Source organism: Heterodontus francisci, chromosome 16, assembly GCF_036365525.1.
Source record: "Heterodontus francisci isolate sHetFra1 chromosome 16, sHetFra1.hap1, whole genome shotgun sequence".
NCBI classification, from domain to species: Eukaryota; Metazoa; Chordata; class Chondrichthyes; order Heterodontiformes; family Heterodontidae; genus Heterodontus; species Heterodontus francisci.
In genome coordinates, this window is record NC_090386.1 from 80,242,395 (window position 1) to 80,265,917 (window position 23,523).

General features: G+C 40.5%; 1 protein-coding gene across 1 annotated transcript in view; it reads left to right on the forward strand.

Moving 5' to 3' along the window:
- LOC137378222 (CDK5 and ABL1 enzyme substrate 2-like) overlaps positions 1-22,808 on the forward strand; it is a 55,594-nt gene extending 32,786 nt beyond the window's left edge. Inside the window, exons 3-9 of the mRNA XM_068048436.1 lie at positions 3,609-3,686; positions 9,865-9,973; positions 10,831-10,987; positions 12,950-13,053; positions 17,242-17,348; positions 18,560-18,764; positions 20,219-22,808. Of these exons, the coding sequence (XP_067904537.1) occupies positions 3,609-3,686; positions 9,865-9,973; positions 10,831-10,987; positions 12,950-13,053; positions 17,242-17,348; positions 18,560-18,764; positions 20,219-20,359 (901 nt within the window). The 3' untranslated portion in view covers positions 20,360-22,808. The remainder of the gene's footprint in view (positions 1-3,608; positions 3,687-9,864; positions 9,974-10,830; positions 10,988-12,949; positions 13,054-17,241; positions 17,349-18,559; positions 18,765-20,218) is intronic.
- Positions 22,809-23,523: the final 715 nt, after the last annotated feature.

The window sequence follows — 23,523 nt, forward strand, 5'->3', positions numbered from 1 at the left end:
AACCTGCAGGTGGTGGTGTTCCCATGCATTTGCTGCCCTTGTCCTTCTAGTTGGTAGAGGTCATGGGTTTGGAAGGTGTTGTCTCAGGAGCGCTGGTGCGTTGCTGCAGTGCATCTTGTAGATGGTACACATTGCTGCCACTGTGCATCGGTGGTGGAGGGAGTGAATGTTTGTATATGGGGTGCCAATCAAGCAGGCTGCTTTGTCCTGGATGATGTTGTGCTTCTTGAGTGTTGTTGGAGCTGCACCCATCCAGGCAAGTGGAGAGCATTCCATCGCACTCTTGACTTGTGCCTTGTAGATGGCGGACAGGCTTTGGGAAGTCAGGAGGTGAGTTACGCGCCGCAGGATTCCTGGCCTCTGACCTGCTCTTGTAACCATGGTGTTTATATGGCTACTTGAGTTCAGTTACTGGTCAATGGTAGCCCCTAAGATGTTGATAGTGGGGGATTCAGCGATGGTAATGCTATTGAATGTCATGGGGAGATGGTTAGATTCTCTCTTGTTGGAGATAGTCATTGCCTGGCACTTGTGTGGCACAAATGTTACTTGCCACTTATCAGCCCAAGCTTGGATATTGTCCAGGTCTTGCTGCATTTCTACACGGATTGCTTCAGTCTCTGAGGAGTCACGAGTGGTGCTGAACATTGTGCAATTATCTGCGAACATCCCCATTTCTGACCTTATGATTTGAAGGAAGATCATTGATGAAGCAGCTGAAGATGGTTGGGCCTAGGACACTACCCCAAGGAACTCCTGCAGTGATGTCCTGGAACTCAGATGATTGACCTCCAACAACCATAACCATCTTCCTTTGCGCTAGGTATGACTCCAGCCAGCGGAGAGTTTTCCCCCGTGATTCCCATTGACCTCAGTTTTGCTCGGGCTGCTTGATGCCATGCTCAGTCAAATGCTGCCTTGTCGCTCTCACCTCACCTCTAGAGTTCAGCTCTTTTGTCCATGTTTGAACCAAGGCTGTAATGAGGTCAGGAGCTGAGTGGCGCTGGCGGAACCCAAACTGAGCGTCACTGAGCAGGTTATTGCTAAGCAAGGGCTGCTTGATGGCACTGTTGATACCTTCCATCACTTTACTGATGATTGAGAGTAGGCTAATGAGGCGGTAATTGGCTGGGTTAGACTTGTCCTGCTTTTTGTGTACAGGACATACCTGGGCAATTTTCCACATGGCAGGGTAGATGCCAGTGTTGTAGCTGTACTAGGACAGGTTGGCTAGGGACGCGGCAAGTTCTGGAGCACATGTCTTCAGTACTATTGCTGGAATATTGTCAGGGCCCATAGCCTTTGCAGTATCCAGTGCCTTTAGTCGATTCTTGATTATCACGCGGAGTGAATCAAATTAGCTGAAGTCTGGCATCTGTGATGCTCGGGGCTTCAGGAGGAGGCCGAGATGGATCATCAACCCGGCATTTCTGGCTGAAGATTGTTGCAAATGCTTCAGCCTTATCTTTCGCACTGATGTGCTGGGCTCCCCCATCATTTGAGGATGGCGATATTTGTGCAGCCACCTCCTCCAGTTAGTTATTTAATTGTCCACCACCATTCGCAGCTGGATGTGGCAGGACGGTAGAGCTTGGATCTGATCCGTTGGTTATGGGATCACTTAGCTCTGTCTCTCGCATGCTGCTTACGCAGTTTGACACGCAGATAGTCCTGTGTTGTAGCTGCACCAGGTTGACACCTCATTTTGAAATATGCCTGGTGCTGCTCCTGGCATGCCCTCCTGTACTCTTCATTGAACCAAGGTTGTTCTCCTGGCTTGATGGCAATGGTAGAGTGGGGGATATGCTGGGCCATGAGGTTACAGATTGTGGTTGAGTACAATTCTGCTGCTGCTGGTCGCCCACAGTGCTTCATGAATGCCCAATTTTGCATTACTAGATCTGTTCAAAATCTATCCCATTTTAGCATGGTAGTGCCACACAACACGAAGGAGGGTATCCTCAATGTGAAGGCAGGACTTCGTCTCCACAAGGACTGTGCGGTGGTCACTCCTACCAATAGTTTCATAGAAAGATGCATCTGCGGCAGGCAAATTGGTGAGGACGAGGTCAAGTATGTTTTCCCCTCTTGGTTTCCTCACCACCTGCTGCATACCCAGTCTAGCAGATATGTCCTTTAGGACTCTGCCAGCTTGGTCAGTAGTGGTGCTACCGAGCCACTCTTGGTGATGGATATTGAAGTCCCCCACCCAGAGTACATTCTGTGCCCTTGTCACCCTCCGTGCTTCCTCCAGGTGCTGTTCAGCGTGGAGGAGTACTGACTCATCAGCTGATGGAGGGCAGTAGGTGGTAATCAGCAGGAGGTTTCCTTGTCCATGTTTGACCTGATGCCATGAGACTTCATGGGGTCCAGAGTCAATGTTTAGGACTCCCAGGGCAACTCTCTCCCTACTGTATACCACCGTGCCGCCACCTCTGCTGGGTCTGTCCTGTCGGTGGGACAGGACATACCGGGGATGGCGATGGCAGTGTCTGGGACATTGTCTGTCAGGTATGATTCTGTGAGTATGACTATGTCAGGCTGTTGCTTGACTAGTCTGTGGGACAGCTCTCCCAACTTTGGCACAAGCCCCCAGATGTTACTAAGGAGGACTTTGCAGGGTGGACAGGGCCGTGTTTGCTGTTGTCGTTTCCGGTGCCTAGGCCGATGCCAGGTTGTCCGTCCAGTTTCAAAATGAAAACTTATCTATGATATAGTGAATCTTTCCTGTACCCTCCCCATAGCCTTAACTCCTTGTCCCCCATAAGGTGCAAAAAAAAAAATGGATGTACTATTCCAACTGTAGCCGAACTGTATTTACCTTGTAATTCTGTGAATTCATACAACTAACCTATATCTGTACTTCTGAAGCCCTTGTTATAGTCTACCTGATTTTTGTCTGTAAATTTTGATCTCCCTATACTTGATCACATTAAGAGCATTGGTCTCAACACTGAGCCCTGAAGTACGCTTGTTTATCTCTCAATGAAAGGAAAACATCCATTAATCACTCTCTTTGGTTTTGTCATGTGACTTCCCACCTTTGCTACCACGCCCCTGGCTTAATATTATCAAGACACCTTATCAAAATGCCTTTTGAAAACCCATATGCACCACATCCACTGACTTTCATGCATCAATACACTCCATTATTTCCTTAGAGTTCTATTAACCTTGTCAGAAATGACTTCACTTTTATAAATCTCTGCTGGCTACCCTTAACTAAACCTAAAATGAGTAATCATTTTATCTTGTATCTAGGAGTGTATACATGCAGGTCAGGCTGGCTTACATATTGTTACCTGATTTATATCTCTTCACTTTATAAGCAGAAGTGTTAAATTAGCAACCCTCCAGTTCTCCAGCACAACCTGCCTATGTTTAAACTATTTGGTCAGAGCCAGTGCTCAACTTGTGAATTATGTTGTAATATTGTGGACAAGTCATGGGATATTGCCTATATTCTATTGTCTGTTATATATTCTACTGTGAAGTATTTTCTATGAATAGTCTTCAAGTTATGGCATGTAAAGATCACAATTATGTTCTGCTATCTGTAGCCCGGTGTGCAATTGAGTTAATATCTGCATTTTGTGGTTTCATTTTAGGATAGTTCTCATCTGTGCTAAAAGATCACTGTGCTCAGCATTTTCTGTATTGCCTTATGGAGAATTTAACCATAACGGGTAAGAATATTTTGTTTCCAACTGAATTCAAAAGTTGGAATTTTCTAATGTACTGAATAAAATAATCGGTTTCATTATACTCAACTGAAACTCAATTCAATCCAAGTGTGCTTTTAAACTACACTGTAGCATCAGTGTAAAGCAATTTTGCTTTGCACTGAGACTGCAGTTCATAATGTAAATGCAGCCTGTATTCTGACTCCAGTCTGTGCTGATGCTAGAGTAGAGTGAGATGCCCCAAATAAAGTAGTCTCGTTCTGCTTTGTAGTCAGTTTGGGCCTTAATACCTAATTTACACTGTCAAGCTTATGAAACTGAAACTCTTTGCACCACCACCAGCAACAACAACTTACATTTATCTGGCATCTTTAAGAAAGTAAAACATCCCAAGGCACTTCACAGGAGTGTGATCAAAACAAAATTTGGCACTGAGCCACGTAAGGAAATAATAGGGCATGTGGCCAAAAGCTTGGTCAAAAAGTTAGGTTTTTCAGAAATGTCTTGAAGGAGGAAAGAGAGGTTTAGGGAGGCTAAGGACCTTGGTAGCTGAAGGTGCGGCAGTCAATGCTGAAGTGATTAAAATCGGGGATGTTCAAGAAACCAGAATTGGAGGAGCGGATATTCCTGAGGTTTGTAAGACTGGAGGAGAGTAAAGATGGGGAGGGACAAGGTATTTGAAGACAAGGATGAGAATTTTAAAATCAAGTATTGCTTAAGCTGGAGCCAGTGTAGGTCAACAAGCAAGGTGATTGGTCCTAACTCGCTTGGTGAGAGTTAGGACACAGTTTACAGAGGATAGTATGTGGGAGGCTAGCCAGGAGTGAATTGAAATGGATAAGTCCAGAGGTAACAAAGGTAGGGCTGAGGTTTTCGGCAGCAGATGAACTGAGGCGGGGCAGAGATGGAAATAGGTGATCTCCGTGATGGTGCAGATATGTGGTGGGAAGTTCATTTCGGGGTCAGATATGACACCAAGGTTGAGAGCAGTCTCGTTCAGCATCAGACAGTTGAAATGGAAAGGAACTTTTTTATTCATGGCCTTGTTGGTGTCACTGGCAAGCTAGCATTTATTACCCATCCCTAATTGCCCTTGAGAAGGTGGTGGTGAATTGCTGCAGTCCATGTGGTGTAGGTACCCACGGTGCTGTTAGAGTGTGTGTTTCAAGATTTTGACGCAGCAACAATGAAGGAATGGTGATGCATTTCCAAGCCAGAATGGTATTTGATTTGTAGGGTATTTTACAGGTGGTAGTGTTCCCATTCGTCTGCCACCCTTGTTCTTCTGATAGAGTTGGTGGTTAGGGAATGGAGTTTGTGGCAGGACCAAAGATACTGGCATCAATCTTCCCAATATTAGTTGGAGGAAATTTCTGCTCATCCAGTACTAGATCTCTGACAAATTAGAGACAGTGGAGGGGTCAAGTGAGATTGATGCTGTTGGCGCATATGTGAAAACTGAATGTTTTTGGATGATGTCGCCAAGGAGTGGCATGCAGATGAGAAATTGGAGGGGTGGATGGCACGTTAAATCCCTGGGGGACTTGTTACAATCGAGGATGGAGGAGTGTACTGTGTTCTCTAGTTCTATTTCTCCGCAGGTCACAACATATATTTAAATGTTTTACACAGTTACTAATATGGCTAGTTATATACTTTATCTGTTTTAGTTTCAGAATAAAAATCAATCAACCAGGTTTCTTTAATAAACAACAAAATTACTAATTTATTATAAAACAAAACCCATTCAATAAAGATGCAAAGCTTATTAACACACAGGTTGAAATATGAAAGTATCAATATATTCCCTTCTAAATAACCCCAACTCAGACGTGCGCACGCATTGGTTAAAGGAAAAATCAAGAGGCTTTCTCTGCAGAGATCAACTTTACAAAAAAAAACCACTTTGGCCAAGTACTTGTTAATTCTTGAAGAAAAAGGATAAGATATGGAATGTTCCAGTTGGTCTGGTGTCCGAATATACATAGACGGGTGTCACTGGGATCTTTTCAGAAACTGTTTGTTCAGGAGATGTCAAGAGAAAGTCTTGCAGAAGCTTCTCAGGGGAAATGCTGCATCAGTTTCTCCAGTTCTCACACTGGATTCTCAGGGTTTCGGAGCAGGATGAGCTGGTTGACTCTCTCTTAGCAGTCTTGCGCCCCCCCAACGGAACTCCAAACAATTTCCAAAATGGAAACCAACTCTTGACCGCCATAGATCTTGACATGTCACCTCTCTAAACAACTCCGATAGTCATCAAAGCTCCTGCAATTTACTTGGCTTAAGACATGTCACTTCCAGTAGGTATTTTCTTTTAAACAAAGTCCCAAGTGTCCTTCCAGTGACACTTTTTAAAAAAAAAAAAGTCCAGCATCTCCTCAGGTATTTCTACAGTCTTTTAAACACAAGTCCTCAAAATATAAAAAATGGAAATGCCCTCATGATAGACTCCAGAGGTAATGGTGTGGAGTGGGAATGCTAAGCCAGTGAAAAGGCATCATAGATTTTTCCAAATCCATTTTTAAAAAAAAAAGACAGGTAGTGCTTTTTTCCCTTACTGATATTCAGTGTGGAGCTCACCAATATTTATTCTGAGGAATGTGCCATTTGGGATAAAATCCTTCAAAAAGGAAAAAGTATAATGGAACAATGGGTTATCTTTTAAGGAAGAGATACTTCAGGTACAGGCTTGTTACATTCTAACCAGGGCGAAAAGTAGGGGAACCAAAAACAGGGCTCCTTGGATGACTGAGATCGAGTTTATGATGATGCACAAAAAAAGGGTGTATGGTGCATGTCAGGTGAATTCAAGTGAGAAACAGGCCAGATACAATAGCTTGAGAGGGGCGATGAAGAGGAAAATAAGACTGACAGAGAGAATGAGAATAGAATGGCAGTTAACATAAAGTGAACCCAAAAATTTTCTCCTAGCATGTAAATAGTAGTAGGAAGTGAAGTGGGGCATATTAAGGACAAAGAGGGTAATGTATAGCTAGAGGCGCAAGCCAAGGCTAGAATACTTGAGTACTCTGTATTGGTGTTTACTAAAAGAGGAACCTGACAAAATATCAGTAGAAGCAGATAGAGGCATTGGAGAGGGTAAAAATTGAGAGGGTGAAGGTACTGGAAAGGCTGGCTATGCTTAGGGTAGATAAGTCATCTGATCTGGATGGTTTGCATCCCAGGTTGCTAAAGGAAGTTGGGGTGGAGATAACAAAAGGGATTGCCATAATTGTCCAGTCTTCCCTAGATAGCTTCCCTATTTTCTATGTTTCTATATAGGGGAGGTGCCAGAGGATTGGAGAGGGGCAAATGTTGACCTCCTTATTCAAGAAAGGGTGAAAGGATAGTTCTAACAACTTCAGGCCAGATAGTTTAACATCAGTGGTAAGTAAAGTTTTAGAAACAATCATGGAAAAAATCAACTGTCATTTGGAGAGGTGTGAGTTAATTAAGGATAACCAACACGGAAATTTAAAAGGCAGATCATGTTTGACTAATCTAATTGAATTGTTTGATGAAGTAACATAAAAGGCTGTTGAAGGGAATGCAGTGGATGTTGCTTATATGGATTTTAAGAAAAAGTTTGGGGAAAAAGTACTGCATAAAAGGCTAGTTAACAAAATTGAGGCTTATGGAATAAGCAAGTTATAGTAGTTTGTTTGTTGGTTGTTTTTCAGACGAGGAAATGGTAGACAGTGGTGTTCTCCAAGGTTCAGTGCTTGAACTACTGCTTTTTTTGTTATATATAAATGACTTGGATCTTGGAATGCAGAGTAAAATTTCAAAATTTGCCAAATGATGCCAAACTTGGAAGTGTAGCAAACAGTGAGGCTGATGCAAATTACCTGCAACAGGACATAGTTAGGCTAGCAGAATGGACAGACTGGTGGTAGTTGGAATTTAATGCAGCCAAGTGTGACGTGATGCATTTTGGCAGAGGAGATAGGATGAGGTAATATAGACTTAATGGCGCAGTTCTAAAGAGTATGTAGAAAGGGATGTGGGTGCATGTTCATTGATCTTTGAAAGTGGCAGGACATACAGAGAGTGTGTGGTTAGCAAAGCATACAGGATCTTGGACTTCATAGAAGCATTGAGTGAGGGAAGTTATGCTGAACCTTCATAAAGCTCTGGTTAGGCTACAACTAGACTATTGTGCCCATTTCTGGTCACACTTTAGGAACGATGTGAGGGTCCTTGAGAGGGAGCAGAGGAGATTTACCAGAATGGTTCCAGGGATGGGGGCTTTTAGTTACAAAGTTAGGTTAACAAAGCTGGAGTCATTCTCCCTGGAGCAAAGGAGATTGAGGGGAGATGTGATAGAGGTGTACAAGATTACGATAGGCTTAGATAAGTTAGACAAGGAAAAACTAAAGGTTTGTGTAAGAGATGCAGGAGGAATGTGAGGAAGAACTGTTTTATGCAGCGAGTGGTAATGCCCTGGAATTTGCTGCCCATGAGGTTGGTGGAAACGGTGACGTCAGTCATTTCAAAGGGAAATTGGATGGGTACTTGAAGGAAATAAACTTGCAGGGCTGCAGCGATCGAGCGGGGCAGTACAAAGTACTCCAGTAAAATGACTTAGATGGAGAGGCAGAGTAATGTATCTAAGTTTGCTGATACAAAGGTAGGTGGAAAAGTAAGCTCTGGGGAGGACACAGAGCAGCTTCAAAGAGATATAGACAGGTTAAGTGAGTGGGCAACAAGATGGCAGATGGAGTATAATGTAGCGAAGCGTGAAGTTATGCACTTTGGTCATAAAAATAGAAAAGCAGAATATTTTTTAGAAGGTCTAATTTCTCTCTGTCTTGTTTAGGGAGACTTGGGTGTGCTTGTACAAAGAACGCAGAAAGTTAGCATGCAGGTACAGCAAGCAATTAGGAAGGCAAATATTGGCCTTTATTGCAAACGGATTGGAGTACAGGAATAAGGAAGTATTGCGACAATTGTACAGGGTTTTGGTGAGACCACATCTGGAATACTGTGTGCAGTTTTGGTCTCCACATTTTAGAAAGAATATACTTGCATTGGTGGCAGTGCAGCGACGGTTCACTAGATTGGTCCCTGGGATGAGGGGGTTTTCCTATATTAGACTAAGTAAATTGGGCCTGTATTCTCTGGAGTTTAGAAGAATGAGAGGTGATCTCATTGAAACATTTAAGATTCTAAAGGGTTTGGATAAGCTACACACAGATTATTTCTGCTGGTCAGGGAATCTAAAACATGGGGGCGCAGTCCCAGGATAAGGGGCCGATCATTTAGGACTGAGATGGGGAGAAATTACTTCACTCAAAGGATTGTGAATCTTTGGAATTCTCTACCCCAGAGGTTGTGGATCTCCATCGTTGAATACATTTAAGGCAGAGACAGACAGTTTTGGTCTCTCAGGGAATCGAGGGGTATGGCGAGACGGCGGGAAAGTGGAGTTGAATCCTGAGATCAGCCATGATCGTTTTGAATGGTGGAGCAGGCTCAATGGGCCATATGGTTTACTGCTATTTTTTGTGTTCCTGCGTTTTTTAGGTTTCACAGAATTATGCATTAAGTACCCAAAATGCAGTGCACAAGTTGAGATCTATGATAATTTTAATTACGTTAATATTCGACATGCTCTTTTTCTTCTGGCTAGTAACCATTTTATACTGGGGGGGCGTTGCGTTCATAAATGGTCTGTTGTCCTTTTTTAAATTTATGAGGCCACTGATGGGAACGGATGCTTTGAAGAGGAAACTGCAACAGGCATTCCATAAATTTTGCAAAGGGCAGAATGGAAAACTAAAGCTGGCAGATCCATAGGAAAGTTGTGTTTTTTTTCCTCCATTATCAGGAAAAGGTCTTGTCTTGTTTCAACTTGAGTCTAGTAAAGTTTATTTTGGTAAAATGCAGTTCAAAATTAATTTGGGTCTGCTAGGTGCCGAACAGCTAATGAATAACTGATACTCAAAATTCTAGTTTTGCTTTATGATCAGTTTGATAAATTTCTCAAGTTTTTTTTTATTCTTTGTGAAAGCACTTCCTGTTGGTTGCAGCTTTGATTTTCAAGTGAGCTATAAAGGGAACGAGTTCCTTTCATTGTTTACTTTGCAGCTATTATGTGTGGACCACTCCTTCAGTATTTATGTATATCTTTGTTTTCTAACTGCTGAAAGAACCTGGATTTAACATTCTCTTTACACAGAGACAATAAGCTAGAAGGACCAAGACAACGTAACCCTTCTGGTGGTATTTCATCCTCAACAGACATGCTGCTTGGACTTGAGGGAGTTGAACCTGGTGCAGATGTAAAGGTAACAGTTATCTATGTTGTATAAGGTAGTGCAGTATGAGCTTTTTAGGGGCATAGAGGGTGATTGTATTTTCAGAAGGTTTTCATTTTATGTTTGAATATACATAGTCTAAAATTGTTGCTGATCTAACTGTGAATGTGGCAGCAAAACAATACGTTTAGGCTGAATGTGAATTCTGGCCATATCTGGATTACCTCATCCTCCTAAATTTTAGAATAACTTTTGTGCAAAAACAAATTGTCATGGTTTTTATTTTCAAATTATTCTGGAATGAGCTGCATTCAAAATTGTCCATTAAATATGAGTTAGAGTGGCTAAAATCCTTCAATACAATTGTGTTTATCCAAATTGAAAATTAAAATATTTTCCAACATATTAATTTGACTGCTTTGTTTGTTTGCTTTGTCATTAAAGTGTAGTTTTAATGAAATAATTGCATATTTTGAAAGATGGGTTTAAAAATAACTTGTAAATTTTGGGGTAGTTCAATAACTAAGAGCCCAGTCTTGTACAATTAAGCAGTGTAAGCCTGGGTTGTGATGAATATATTTTTCTGTCTGTCAATCATGAAGCAGTGTTGTTGGATCTGAATTCCTCTATTAGATTATACTGTCTGAAATTTGATGAGGTATCTGATTTGTACTCGTTGAGATTTGTGGGTACATAATGTATTTTCTTACACTTCATGTATCTGTCAATGTGATCTGAAAAAAAATCAATGACCCTTCTATTTTACTATTTGAGCTTGACTAATACTTTGAGCTACAAAACTTCAAGCAACATTTTATGTTCAGCATCGCAATAGATCTGGGAGTAATGTGTAACATGCTTACTGTGTATTCCTTCCTGTTTCACAGTCAGTTTCATATGCACAATTCCTTTATCCAACCAATGCCTTTGTGATGTCAAAAGCTGTACCCGAGGTTTCAACTTCAGTAGCACCGGTTCAAAATAGCGTGCATCGGAGCTTTACACCAGGAAGACATGGAACTGCCACAATAGCAATGGATTTAGGTAAAAATAAAAGTGATATACAACTGAAGTATTATTTGGTAGGAAAGTTTGCACTAAATTACTGTTTGGGTAGTTTAGAAGTTTTGCAGTCTAAAATGCACTTGCTATTTAATAACTTATACTGCGAAAAAAAAATTCAGAAAGTGTGACTTATATGTACTCATACCTTTAGACCTGAGAATCATTTACATATCTAAACCCAGAGAAATAGTTATTTTGCTGCATGAGCAAGTTTTAAATTCCTGTTACTTTACTGATTTAAAATTGATGGAAAAGTCATACTGTATGTGACTTGACTTTAAATCTGCATACTTTTTTTTAAAAAAAACTCTTGGTTCCTGCATTGTCCGTGGCTAGGAATAATGTTTTTAAGCAGGCTTTAAGTTCCTTCTAAGAATGCCAGTTTGTTACAGCTGCACTGAAAGTTGATTTCCCACATTCTTAGTTTATGCAAAGCATTTGAATTGGAAATAGTAAGTGTTGCGGTTAAGTGAGGAGGGGTTGAAGGGTTTCCCTCTCCGTTTAACCACAACAGGTTTAATTCTTTCTTAAATTGGATGTACCAGCCAATTCAGTATGTGTTTGATTCTTATGATCATAGCAAGTAAGTAATCACAGGTTTTCTTGAGTTAACAGGGAGGTTAACTTTATTGTACCTAAACCAGGCACTGTCTCTCTCTGTCTCTCTCTGTCTCTCTCTGTCTCTCTCTGTCTCTCTCTGTCTCTCTCTCTGTCTCTCTCTCTGTCTCTCTCTCTGTCTCTCTCTCTGTCTCTCTCTCTGTCTCTCTCTCTGTCTCTCTCTCTGTCTCTCTCTCTGTCTCTCTCTCTGTCTCTCTCTCTGTCTCTCTCTCTGTCTCTCTCTCTGTCTCTCTCTCTGTCTCTCTCTCTGTCTCTCTCTCTGTCTCTCTCTCTGTCTCTCTCTCTGTCTCTCTCTCTGTCTCTCTCTCTGTCTCTCTCTCTGTCTCTCTGTCTCTGTCTCTCTGTCTCTGTCTCTGTCTCTGTCTCTCTCTCTGTCTCTCTCTCTGTCTCTCTCTCTGTCTCTCTCTCTGTCTCTCACCCAATGGGATTTCTGATTGTAGCTGGAGTGTGCAAAGGTGGTCAGTCAACAAGCAGAGTTCGAAGCTTGTAAGCTGAGATGGAGAGGGAGAGAGAGATCCCCACTTGGGTCTGCATGTGTCAGAGTTGAAAAGCTTCTCGCTGCTGCAGAAAAACAAAAGCTTAAAACCACAGATGGGGAAGGGCTTGTCACATGACAGTCACCCAGTGATTCACCGATGCTGGCAGTGCTTTTCTTGCTAAAAATAATGGGTAGTTCCCTTAAATATCCTGGGTCTTGGTTCTTGCTGGGATGAGCAGCCATTTTGTCTCCACCTCACAGGCCTTGCAATGTAGAATACAGTGTTGCAAATTAGATGACCATCTCAAGCTGCTAGCAAAGTCATCCTTCATCTGTTCTCTCTTCCATTTCTTCAAAAATATAAATTCAAATCTCCAGTCAGTGATTAAAGAAAATTATCATTTAACAAAGCAAGTTGGTGTGACAAAGTATTACTTTCTGTTCCTCATGCATGTGCCCAAGATTTGCTTTAAACATTTACCTGACTTATAGAAAATGAACAGCCTCACCCACATGAATCTGCACACACACAAGCAGTTAAGTATAACTCCCTTTTCGGTTTGTGGTCTACTATCCCATTGTAAACATATTTGAGTAGCAAGACCCATAGAAGACACAGTTTGGAATGACATTGCCTGGTTTGCATTGTGTTCTGAGCCTGTGCTATAGTCTGAGTTGATTGCCTCCTAAACTGCTTGAGATTTTTTCTTGGCTGACCATCCAGCTGTTAAGTGTGCATTATGCTCAAAGCCACTTACTCTGACAATTGTTAAATTCATGCATGTTGAACGTCTATAAATAAAGGTGCATGTCTCAGGCCTGTGTTGCTTTCTGTCATCATCTAGGTAGTGAAGTTGGAGATTTAATAGAATATGATCCTAATCTTCTTGATGACCCCCAGTGGCCATGTGGAAAACACAAACGGGTTCTGATCTTTGCATCATATATGGTAAGTACTTTTGAATATTCAACTGTTCCAAACACAACTTCCTACTTCCAATTCTGAAAAAGTATACCAATTTCTTCCTATCCACTGCATGGTGTTTACTTTTTTTTTACATTCCAATCAACCACAGCTGTCTATAATTCCTGTTTTGAAGTTCTGGGGGGGATTAGTGTTAAATAGTAATGAATAATTTAGGAAGAATAAACATTGGTTTGTATAGATTTGGCTTTTTTTGTCTTGTGATTTGCAATTTTTTTTTCACACAAGCTTATTTCTAGTAAGCTAAGCCATTTTTGAGTGCAGAATGTCACACTACCAAAACTTGTCATGGTTTGTTTAAATTAATTGAGATTGGTGCAATCCAAGCAAATAAAATATTTTCTGTTCGTGATTGAGTGTGTCGCTGGCAAGGCTAGTATTTATTGCCCATCCCTAATTGCCAATGCAACCCACCGCTTTGAACTGCTGCAAAGTCATTTCAGAAATCAGTTAAAAGTCAACTACAGTGCTGTGGATCTGGAGTCACATGTATGCCAGACTGGGTAAGAATGGCAGATTTCCTTCCCTGACAGACATTAGTGAACCAGACGGGTTTTTATATATATATATATATATATATATATATATATATATATATATATATATATATATATATATATATATATCCAATATTAGTGATTTAATCTTTGTTCTGAATGCTGCCCCTCCATTGTTTTACTGAAATGGATGACTGAAATGAGAAATGATTACACTGCTGTTGAAATCTTGAACAAAATGTTAATCTTGTCTGTTTTGGCATTCTGTTTAGTTGCTTGGTGTAATATTCTGGTATGGAGGTACTGTGGATTTATAGTGACACAGTGCCCAAATGCAATAGTTTTACAATAATAGAATACTAAGTCACTAATGTTGCATCTAACCTAGTTAGCTGTTTCATACGAATTCTAAGGTGCTGGTTGCATTTAATTTGAGTGGCTAGCTAGATTAATAAAAATAGACCCATCAAGGAAGTAATTTGTGAGGTGAAAGCTTTTTTTTTAAAATCTCAGCCAGAGTGATCATCTGAACTAGTTCTGATCACCTAGGCAAGCTGGAGAGGAACTTACTGGATTTCTTTCCCCACCATCCCAAACGGGCCTGGATTTTTATCTAGTCCTTCACCTCTACCAGAGAACACATGTTTTAGGTCTATATATTATGATGCACAAGGTCACCCAATTGTGTGAGACAGGAGGAGGTGGCTCCACAAATATCCCCATCCTCTGATGAAGGATCCCAGCACATCAGTGGGGTAGATGAGGCTGAAGCATTTGCAACAATCTTCAGCCAGAAGTGCCAAGCCTCCTCCTGAAGTCCCAGCATCACAGATGCTAGTCTTCAGTCAATCCGATCTATTCTGCGTGATATCAAGAAACTACTGAAGGCACTGGATACTGCAAAGGCTATGGGCCCTAATAACATTCCAGCAATAGTACTGAAGACCTGTGCTCCAGAACCTGCCATGTCTAGCCAAGCTGTTCTAGTACAGCTACAACACTGGCATCTACCCTGCAATGTGGAAAATTGCCCAGGTATGTCCTGTACACAAAAAGCAGGGCAAATCCAACCCAGCCAATTACCGCCCCATCAGTCTACTCTCAATCATTAGAAGGTGTCATTGACAGTGCTATCAGGCGGCACTTGCTCAGCAATAGCCTGCTCAGTGACACTCAGTTTGGGTTCCGCCAGGGCCACTCAGCTCCTGATCTCATTACAGCCTTGGTTCAAACATGGACGAAAGAGCTGAACTCCAGATCTGAGGTGAGAGTGACTGCCCTTGACATCAAGGCAGCATTTGACAGTATGGCATCAAGATGCCCTAGCAAAATGGGAATCGGGGGGAAAACTCTCCACTGGTTGGAGTCAGAGCTAGCACAAAGGAAGATTGTTGGAGGTCAATCATCTGAGCTCCAGGACATCACTGTTGGAGTTCCTCAGGGTACTGTCCTAGGCCCAACCATATTCAGCTGCTTCATCAATGGCCTTCCCTTCATCATGAGGTCAGAAGTGGGGACGTTCGCTGATTGTGCAATGTTCAGCAACATATGCGACTCCTCAGATACTGAAGCAGTCCTTGTAGAAATGCAGCAGGACCTGGACAATATCAAGGCTTGGGCTAATAAGTGGCCAGTAACATTTGTGCCGCACAAGTGCCAGGCGATGACCATCTCCAACAAGAGTGAATTTAACCATCTCCCCTTGATATTCAGTGGCATTAGGATTGCTGAATCACCCACTGTCAACATCATGGGGGTTACTATTGACCAGAAACTGAACTGGAGTAGCCATATAAATACCATGATTGCAGGAACAGGTCAGGCGAGGAATCCTGCGGTGAGTAACTCACTTCCTGACTCCCCAAAGCCTGTCCACCATCTACAAGGCACAAGTCAGGAGTGTGATGGAATACTCTTCACTTGCCTGGATGGGTGCAGCTCCAACAACACTCAAGAAGCTCAAAACCATCCAGGACAAAGCAGCCCGCTTGATTGGCACCCCATCCATAAACATCCTCATCCTCTCCCTCTCCCTCTTTTCACCCCCCCCCCCCCCCCCCCCCCCCCCAATCACCGATGTACAGTAGCAGCAGTGTGTACCATCTACAAGGTGCACTGGAGCAATGCTCCAAGGCTCCTTAAACAGCACCTTCCAAAACCGCAACCTCTACCACCTAGAAGGGCAAGGGCAGCAGATGCATGGGAACACCACCACCTGCAAATTCCCCTCCAAGCCACACACCATCCTGACTTGGAACTATTATTGCCATTCCTTCACTGTCACTGGATCAAAATCTTGGAACTCTTCCAAACAGCACTGTTGGTATACCTACCCCACATAGACTGCAGTGGTTCAAGAAGGCATCTCATGGGCAATAACTGCTGGCCTGGCCAGCGATGCCCACATCCCCATAAATGGATTTTTTAAAAAAGGCTGTCCAGACCAGTGGGCCTGTTCCTGTAGGTCATTGTAGCTATGAGGGTCATTATTGTGTCCTGCAATTCAGAGTAAGCTCTAAAGAATATACTATAGAAATTAGAGGATTTAATTTATTTTATTTTGATTTATTTAGAGATACAGCACTGAAACAGGCCCTTTGGCCCACCGAGTCTATGCCGACCAACAACCACCCATTTATACTAATCCTACATTAATCCCATATTTCCTACCACCTACCTACACTAGGGGCAATTTACAATGGGCAATTTACCTATCAACCTGCAAGTGTTTGGCTGTGGGAGGAAACCGGAGCGCCCGGCAGAAACCCACAGAGTCACAGGGAGAACTTGCAAACTCCGCACAGGCAGTACCCAGAACTGAACCCGGGTCGCTGGAGCTGTGAGGCTACGGTGCTATCCACTGTGCCACCCAGTGGAATGCACAGGTTTTGCAGTGCTGTATGGTGTCATTTTGTCTCATTCATATTTCATCTTCATGATCAAATAATTCAAAAAAAATTATGTTTTCTATTATTGACATTAAAAGTGGTTACTATTTGAGTGAAGACAATTGAGCTTTATTTTCCTTAAATTATCTTGAGTTTTTATGTAGATATAGATGTTATTACTCAGTGGTCTGAGAGCCAGTTAGAGTTGAATCCAGATAACATTTCTCAAGCCGTGGATCTGGCTTGGTCTGTCTTAACTGTGTGGTATTATCCATCATGTGCTTAAAAGGGACCAATCGAGAAGAAGGAATATGTTTGTGTACATAATGTGCACGCATTGGCATCTTGTTACAAAGATGGGCTCATTGCACAAACTGTAAACCAGTTGCTGCTTGTATATTGTAGCCATAGTGGTTTATCTTTCAATTCAGTTGATATCATAGAATTACTTTGTGTCATTAAAGCTCATGAAAAACAGTAATGCTGTTTGTCAGTATGTATTTGGTGTTCCACCAGGATTAATTAATCTTTCAGTCTTAGAGCCCTGAAAACGTTCAGATGCTCTTCATATTGGGTATTTCACCAGGCAAAATTTATATGTACATTGTTTGACACCAGTTTCAAATTTTTACAAATTTTCAATGAAGTTAACAATGATTGTTATGCATATGTGTAATGTTCAACATTATAGAGTAAATCAAAACTGACAGCCATTTTCTATAACCTACTGATCAATTTCACAAATGAATTTTCTTGCTTTTTGCCAGACCACAGTGATTGAATATGTAAAACCATCTGACCTGAAAAAGGATATGAATGAAACATTCAAGGATAAATTTCCTCACATTAAGCTGACTCTTAGTAAGATAAGAAGGTAATTTTACCTCATGAAAAATACAAAGTTGATGTGACTTTTCTTTAGTAATTGTCATGTGTAGCATAATCTATGCATGTTACCTATATGAATTATTTCTGTTTTCTTCCATCAATTTAAACTTTTCATATTTTGTTACTTGTTTTCCCATTTTCTGAAAATATTGGAACCTTGCTGGCTTATGGTTCCACAGGCACCAGTTGTCTTCCAGTACTCAGCCTAAGTGGTAATGGTTTAGGAGTGAGTTTAAACCAGCAAACTTGTCAACTATCTGACTTGGGTCCTGTCCTCCAGCATCTGCTTCAAGCAGGTGTCTCTGCATAGTGATCCAGAGCAGTAACACTGGCTGTTCTCTCCCACCCCACAACACAAAGCCTAGTTGTAGTACTCCTAATACCTAATTGGCTGAGATTGGATAATTCAGCACAGACTCTTGATCGAATCTGGGACCATCCTGGTCTGTGTCTTGGTGACTCTCAGCATGGAACGGTTACCTACAGAATCACAAATAGCCCTTGAGTGGCTCTTCCTGCTTCTTCAATTGCTTTTGAGGGCATGATAAAAGTAAATCTCAAAATATAAATGAGAGCTAAACTGATTTGCTTTAAATTACTTCTTTCGAAGTTATCAAACGATTTGCATAAAATACTGGCTTAAAATAGTATTTACTGTAAGTTGTTTGTCACTAGCATTTTACTTGCTATCTACTTACTATGGAAATGAGTACCATCCTGACTGCAGTAATATTTCTGCATGTAGTTAAAGCAGTGTTTTTGTTGAGGTAATTATCAACCTTGTGTTTTAGATTTGTGATCACTGTTTTTCTATGTACTGAATCAATGGCCCAGGTGCCCACATCAACTTATTCCAGTTAAAACATTTGAGTATTCATGATCACTATTGATCCATAATGTGCTAATTCTAGGACTTTAGTATATGCAGAGGTCTTAGATGGCTTGTTACCAAAAAGGCAACTTTAGTAATTTCAGTAGAAACTTGCATAAATTTCAGTGTGACATAGTCATGTCCACTATGAAATCAGTAAATATTATTCCATCATTCATGCCGGAGTGCCTGTGCACGAAAGTTGAAACAGTGTGACTTGGGAGAGAATAAGAGAAAACAAATGTTCAGTGGTTTTGTGTTTCTGTTAACTATGAATTTTATGTCGTTAAATGATTCTAGAGTGCATTTTTCTATTTCCTTGGCAGTCTGAAACGGGAGATGCGAAACCTGGCAGAAGAGTGTAACCTGGAACCTTGTACTGTAGCTTTATCATATGTTTACTTTGAAAAGCTTGTACTCCAAGGCAAAGTCAATAAGCAGAACAGAAAACTTTGCTCTGGTGCCTGCTTACTGCTAGCAGCCAAAATCAGCAGTGATCTCAAGAAGCATGAAGTTAGACATCTGATTGATGTAAGTATAATGCTTTGCATCAAGCTGACCAATTTCTCTTGATCACCATGGACTCCAAACTTTAAAAATAACTAATTGAACACAGCTATGGGAAAAAAACGCCTTGTTATTTCAAAAACACTATTTTGAGATTAATATATTTTACTATTCCTTCAACTAGTTTTCAGTTTTGTAGAAATAATTATTAAATAATTGTCTATATATACATAAATCACAAGTGTACACAAGTTTTATCACTTGAATACTTCCACCAATATTTTGGTGCATCAGTCATTCACACCAGTGTAGTCCAGAGCAAAAGCGCCTTCTTGATGAGAAGTCCAGAAATTTGAAGCCAAGTTTCAGAGAAGATGTAGATTTAGATTTTTCCAGATATTTTCCACAGCTCACAGATCAGAAAAACAAAAATAAAAGGGCAGAGCTCCCAAGTGTGTTGGCACTAATCAAACAGAGGCGGCTTAAGTGGATCGGACACATCTGCAGGATAGAAGATGGTCATGTACCCAAGGACCTTCTGTATGGTGAGGTAACCAGGACCAAACGACCAGTGGGGCACCCAAAGCTCTGCTTCCAGGGTGCTTGCATGCGTGACATGAAGGCCCTAAATATCGACTACCGCACTTGGGAGTCACTAGCTGGTGAGAGAGGGAAATGGCAACACATCCTGTGGACTGGTGTGTACTACCATGACGATCAGTTGCTACAGCAGCTTGGCAACAGGTGCCAATATCAAAAACAACAACTCACAGCATCACTTGGCAGCTTCACATGCAGCACTTGTAGCAGAAACTGTCTGTCAAGGATTGTCCTTCACAGCAAAGGTGCACCGAGAAGACCCCCATCTAAATGGATTGTTTGCTGTGTGTCCATCATCTTTTGTAAATGGAAGGATGCCCACCCAATCCAGTCACTCACACCAACATAAAACCAGTATTAACACCATATCAGTGTATTCTTCAGTGTAACTGTCAATTATTGAAGACATCTGGCAATTCAAGATCCCATCCTGACTCTGGCCTATGGTCTTAAATTTAGTGCCTGCTGCACCAGACAGCGTGATACATGGCTGATACTAAGGGTTCCCAGTTTCTGCTTGTTTTTTTACTTTAAACAATACATAAATGGAAGTGCCGATTAAGTATAGCTCAAATGAAAAATCACTTAAAAATACACACCAGAAACCATAAATGCTGATTGGACTGTAATGTTTTAATACTGCTAATTGGGTCATTGTTCTTTTTCTGCATCTCCGAAACTTGTCTGGTTAGATCCTCCTGGTTCAGTTTAACTGTCAACATTGAAGTATTTGTAAATTTATGATGTCAGGATTGAAAAATATGCATTATCAATAACTTAGTTTTGTTGAACCAAAAACCTATTTTTGATGTATGGTACAGTATGCTGCATTTTTATAGCAGTTTTTAATGGCTTTTTTAAAAACTTCTTGTACACAGAAACTGGAAGAGCGATTAAGATTGAACGCAAAAGAGCTGGTTTCGTTTGAGTTCACAACACTTGTGGCTTTAGAGTTTGGCCTTTACCTTCCTGAAAAAAAAGTGTTGCCTCACTACAGACGCCTTGTCCAGCAATCCTAGATGCAGTTACATTCCTACTGAAGATGACGGGCACTTAGGAGAAGCAAATAGTTCTTCCTTAAAATGGTGCACTAGTTGAATTGTTTTCTTTTCGATATTAGTACAGAAATACTGTAACAAAGTTACTTCAACAGTGTTCATTAGTAAGTCACTGTTGATTTGTCCAATTTCTTAAAATAACTGATTCATGCCAGTTTTTCTGTTTTTAAAAATAATTAAAATACCTTTATTCAAAATTGGATGAATCTTGTAAAGGGATATGTTTGGGTGGCAGCCTGTCATGTGTCACATGACAGATTATAGTAATAACTATTACCAAAAATTCAGTACTGGGCAACAGCACTTTCTTACATGGCAACTTATTGTTGCTGTGATTTCACGTTCTATGCTATCTGTTCTTCCAAGCATTGTCCTACTGTAGTTGTAAAAATGACTCTGCTGTTAGTTGCACATAAATCTCCACTCTATGTTAGAGATTCAAATTAAGCACGTTAATAGTGCTTGATAGTTGATATTTAAAGTATTTTGAATTTTCAGTTTTTCATTGTGTATGTTAAATGTGTGTAGTCTTCAGTGAAAATGTGTTCCTTTCAATCATCTTGTTTGTAAACTGTCTAAAAATAACTTCTCCCTTTTTAGATCTCCTATTGTGAAATTATTAACCTTGACTATTACCACCTCCCCCTCCCCCATATTGATAACAGATGCTCTTAAAGGCTCTTATTACAGAATGTAATGTTGGAAAGTAATGTTAAAATCCAGCTTTTTGTTTCTCCATTAAACAGTAATACTAGCTTTGGCAACTATTTAATATTTAAATATTAATGTGTTATCCTTTTTCTAAAAAGAAAAAGTTTACATTTAGCTTTAAAATTTGAACACTCCATCTTTGCAAAAAAAAATTTTGTAATTAAAAACAGCAAATGCTGGAAACACTCAGCAGATCAGGCAGCATCTGTGGAGTGAGAAAGGTAGGGTTTATGTTTCAGGTTGATTTTTCATCAGGACCATTGATTTGAAATGTTAACTGTACCTTCCTCTCTATTAATGCTGCCTGACCCATTGACAGTTCCAGCATTTTCTGTTTGTTTTCGATTTCCAGCATCTGCAGTATTTTATTTTTTGTCTACATTTTTTTTTTTGTAATTGCTTCACAACGTGAAGCCATTTCAGGGTTTGGTAGTGGAACCAACAGTGAACAAATTCTGCTCATATGTGATGCCATCTTTTTATTGAACTGTGGAACAGTCAACAACTTTAAAACTGTGAAAAGAGCACAATAACATACAGTTTCTGTACTGTTTTCATCTATCTGATCATTTGTGTTTGTCTTGCTAAGGAACAGAAATAGGCTGTTCATTCACTTTTGAGTCTGTTCAGCTATTCCATTAGATCATGGCTGATCTATACCTCAGTTCCCTTTACCCACCTTTTGCTTTGTATTCCTTGATCCTCCTTAGCTAACCAAAATCCATTCATTTCAATCTTGAAAATTTCAATTAACCCAGCATCCAGTCTTTTGAGGAGTGAGTTCCAGATTTCCACTACCCCTTTGTGAAAAGTTTCACTTGTAAGTTGCCTACCTCTAATTTTAAAATTATGCCTCCTTGATCTGCATTCCTGCACCAGAGGAAATGGTTTCTCTGTCACCTTGAATCCCGTTATCATTTTAAATGCCTTGATTAGATCACCCTTCAAATTTCTAATCTCAAAGAATTAAAAACCAAGTTTATGTCCTGATGATATAACCTTTTAAGCCCTAGTATCATTCTAAAAATTTGCACTGTGCCTCCTCCAAGGGCAATATATCTACCTTGAGGTTCAGTGCCCAAACTCAGTATTCTAGATAGGATCTGACCAAGGACCTGTATAACTGACTCATTGCTTCTTTATTTCAACCCCCCTTAGATGAGGCCAACATTCCAATCGCCTTTTGAAAGCTTTCTGCATTGGCTTTTTAGTGTACCTGAACACTTCAATCCCTATGCTCTTCCATAACTCATATCCCCTCAACTTCCCCATTGAATTCTGTCTGCCATAGTTTTCCCCACTCACTTTACTCTGTCTGTAACTTTTCAATAAAGACATTTCTTCCATTCCCCATTTTTTATTCTGTCTTCACTGTTAACTGAAAATGTGGATTATTTTGCTACATGGGTGCTGCAAATCAAATTGGTTTATAGAGTAATGTGCTCATTTATTTATTATATAATGGGAAAATGAAACTGATTTACTCTTTCATGGTACTTGTCTGTCTTAGTTTTGCTTTAGATATAAACGGGAAACATTTGGGTAATTCTAAATGGTCTGTCTCCTTTCTACTGTCTTGCACAAAATGACTGTCTAGGGACTTAAAAGCTTCTGTATTATAAAAGTTTATGCATATTTTTATTCATTTTGTATTAGCGAAGCAGCAAACGTTCAAGTAAAATTTTCAATTTTAATATAACCCAGTCTCTGGTCACTTTCTGGTTCCTGAAGGAGAGAATTCTCCGAGAGCAGAACTGAAAAAAAAGATATGGATAATTAGATTTAGTAATCAAAATAACTTGTGAAATTTTACAATAACTGCACTTTAAAAAAAAAAAACAACTTTTTGTCCTGAGCTCACGCAAAACACTATATAGATGCAAGTCCGTTCTTTAATTATGGGAAGACCAGTATCTATACTGGGACCAATATTTCTTCCCAATCTTACTATAGAAGTACAAGGCTATTCTGAGTCTTCACTAGACTTACTTACGAAAGAAGCCGATCTTGGGGAAACTGGACACTCCATTCTCTGTTATATGACTGGAGAAGTTTTGAGATCCAATCCCATATTATGCAGATCCTCCCAAATAAAGATATTCAAACCCTAGTGTTGAAGCAAGCTGCCACCTAATTCCATGCTTCCAGCATAAACTTTATCTCAATCACTCTGCCAAGTTTTGTTAGAGTACCTGTTCTAAATCTCAATCCATGTGTTCAGGCTGCGGCCATAACAGTCAACTGATACCAGTGGCATGGAGTTTGATTTCTCGTAATAATCTCCATATGGTAATGTATTTTGCTGAGGTTTATCTGGATTACACTTTCTGCAATAAAGATGGTGAGGAATGATGTGCCTGCGAGTTGAGTAGTGACCCTGCTGTGCAAACACGACTATTTCATTTGTTTTTCTT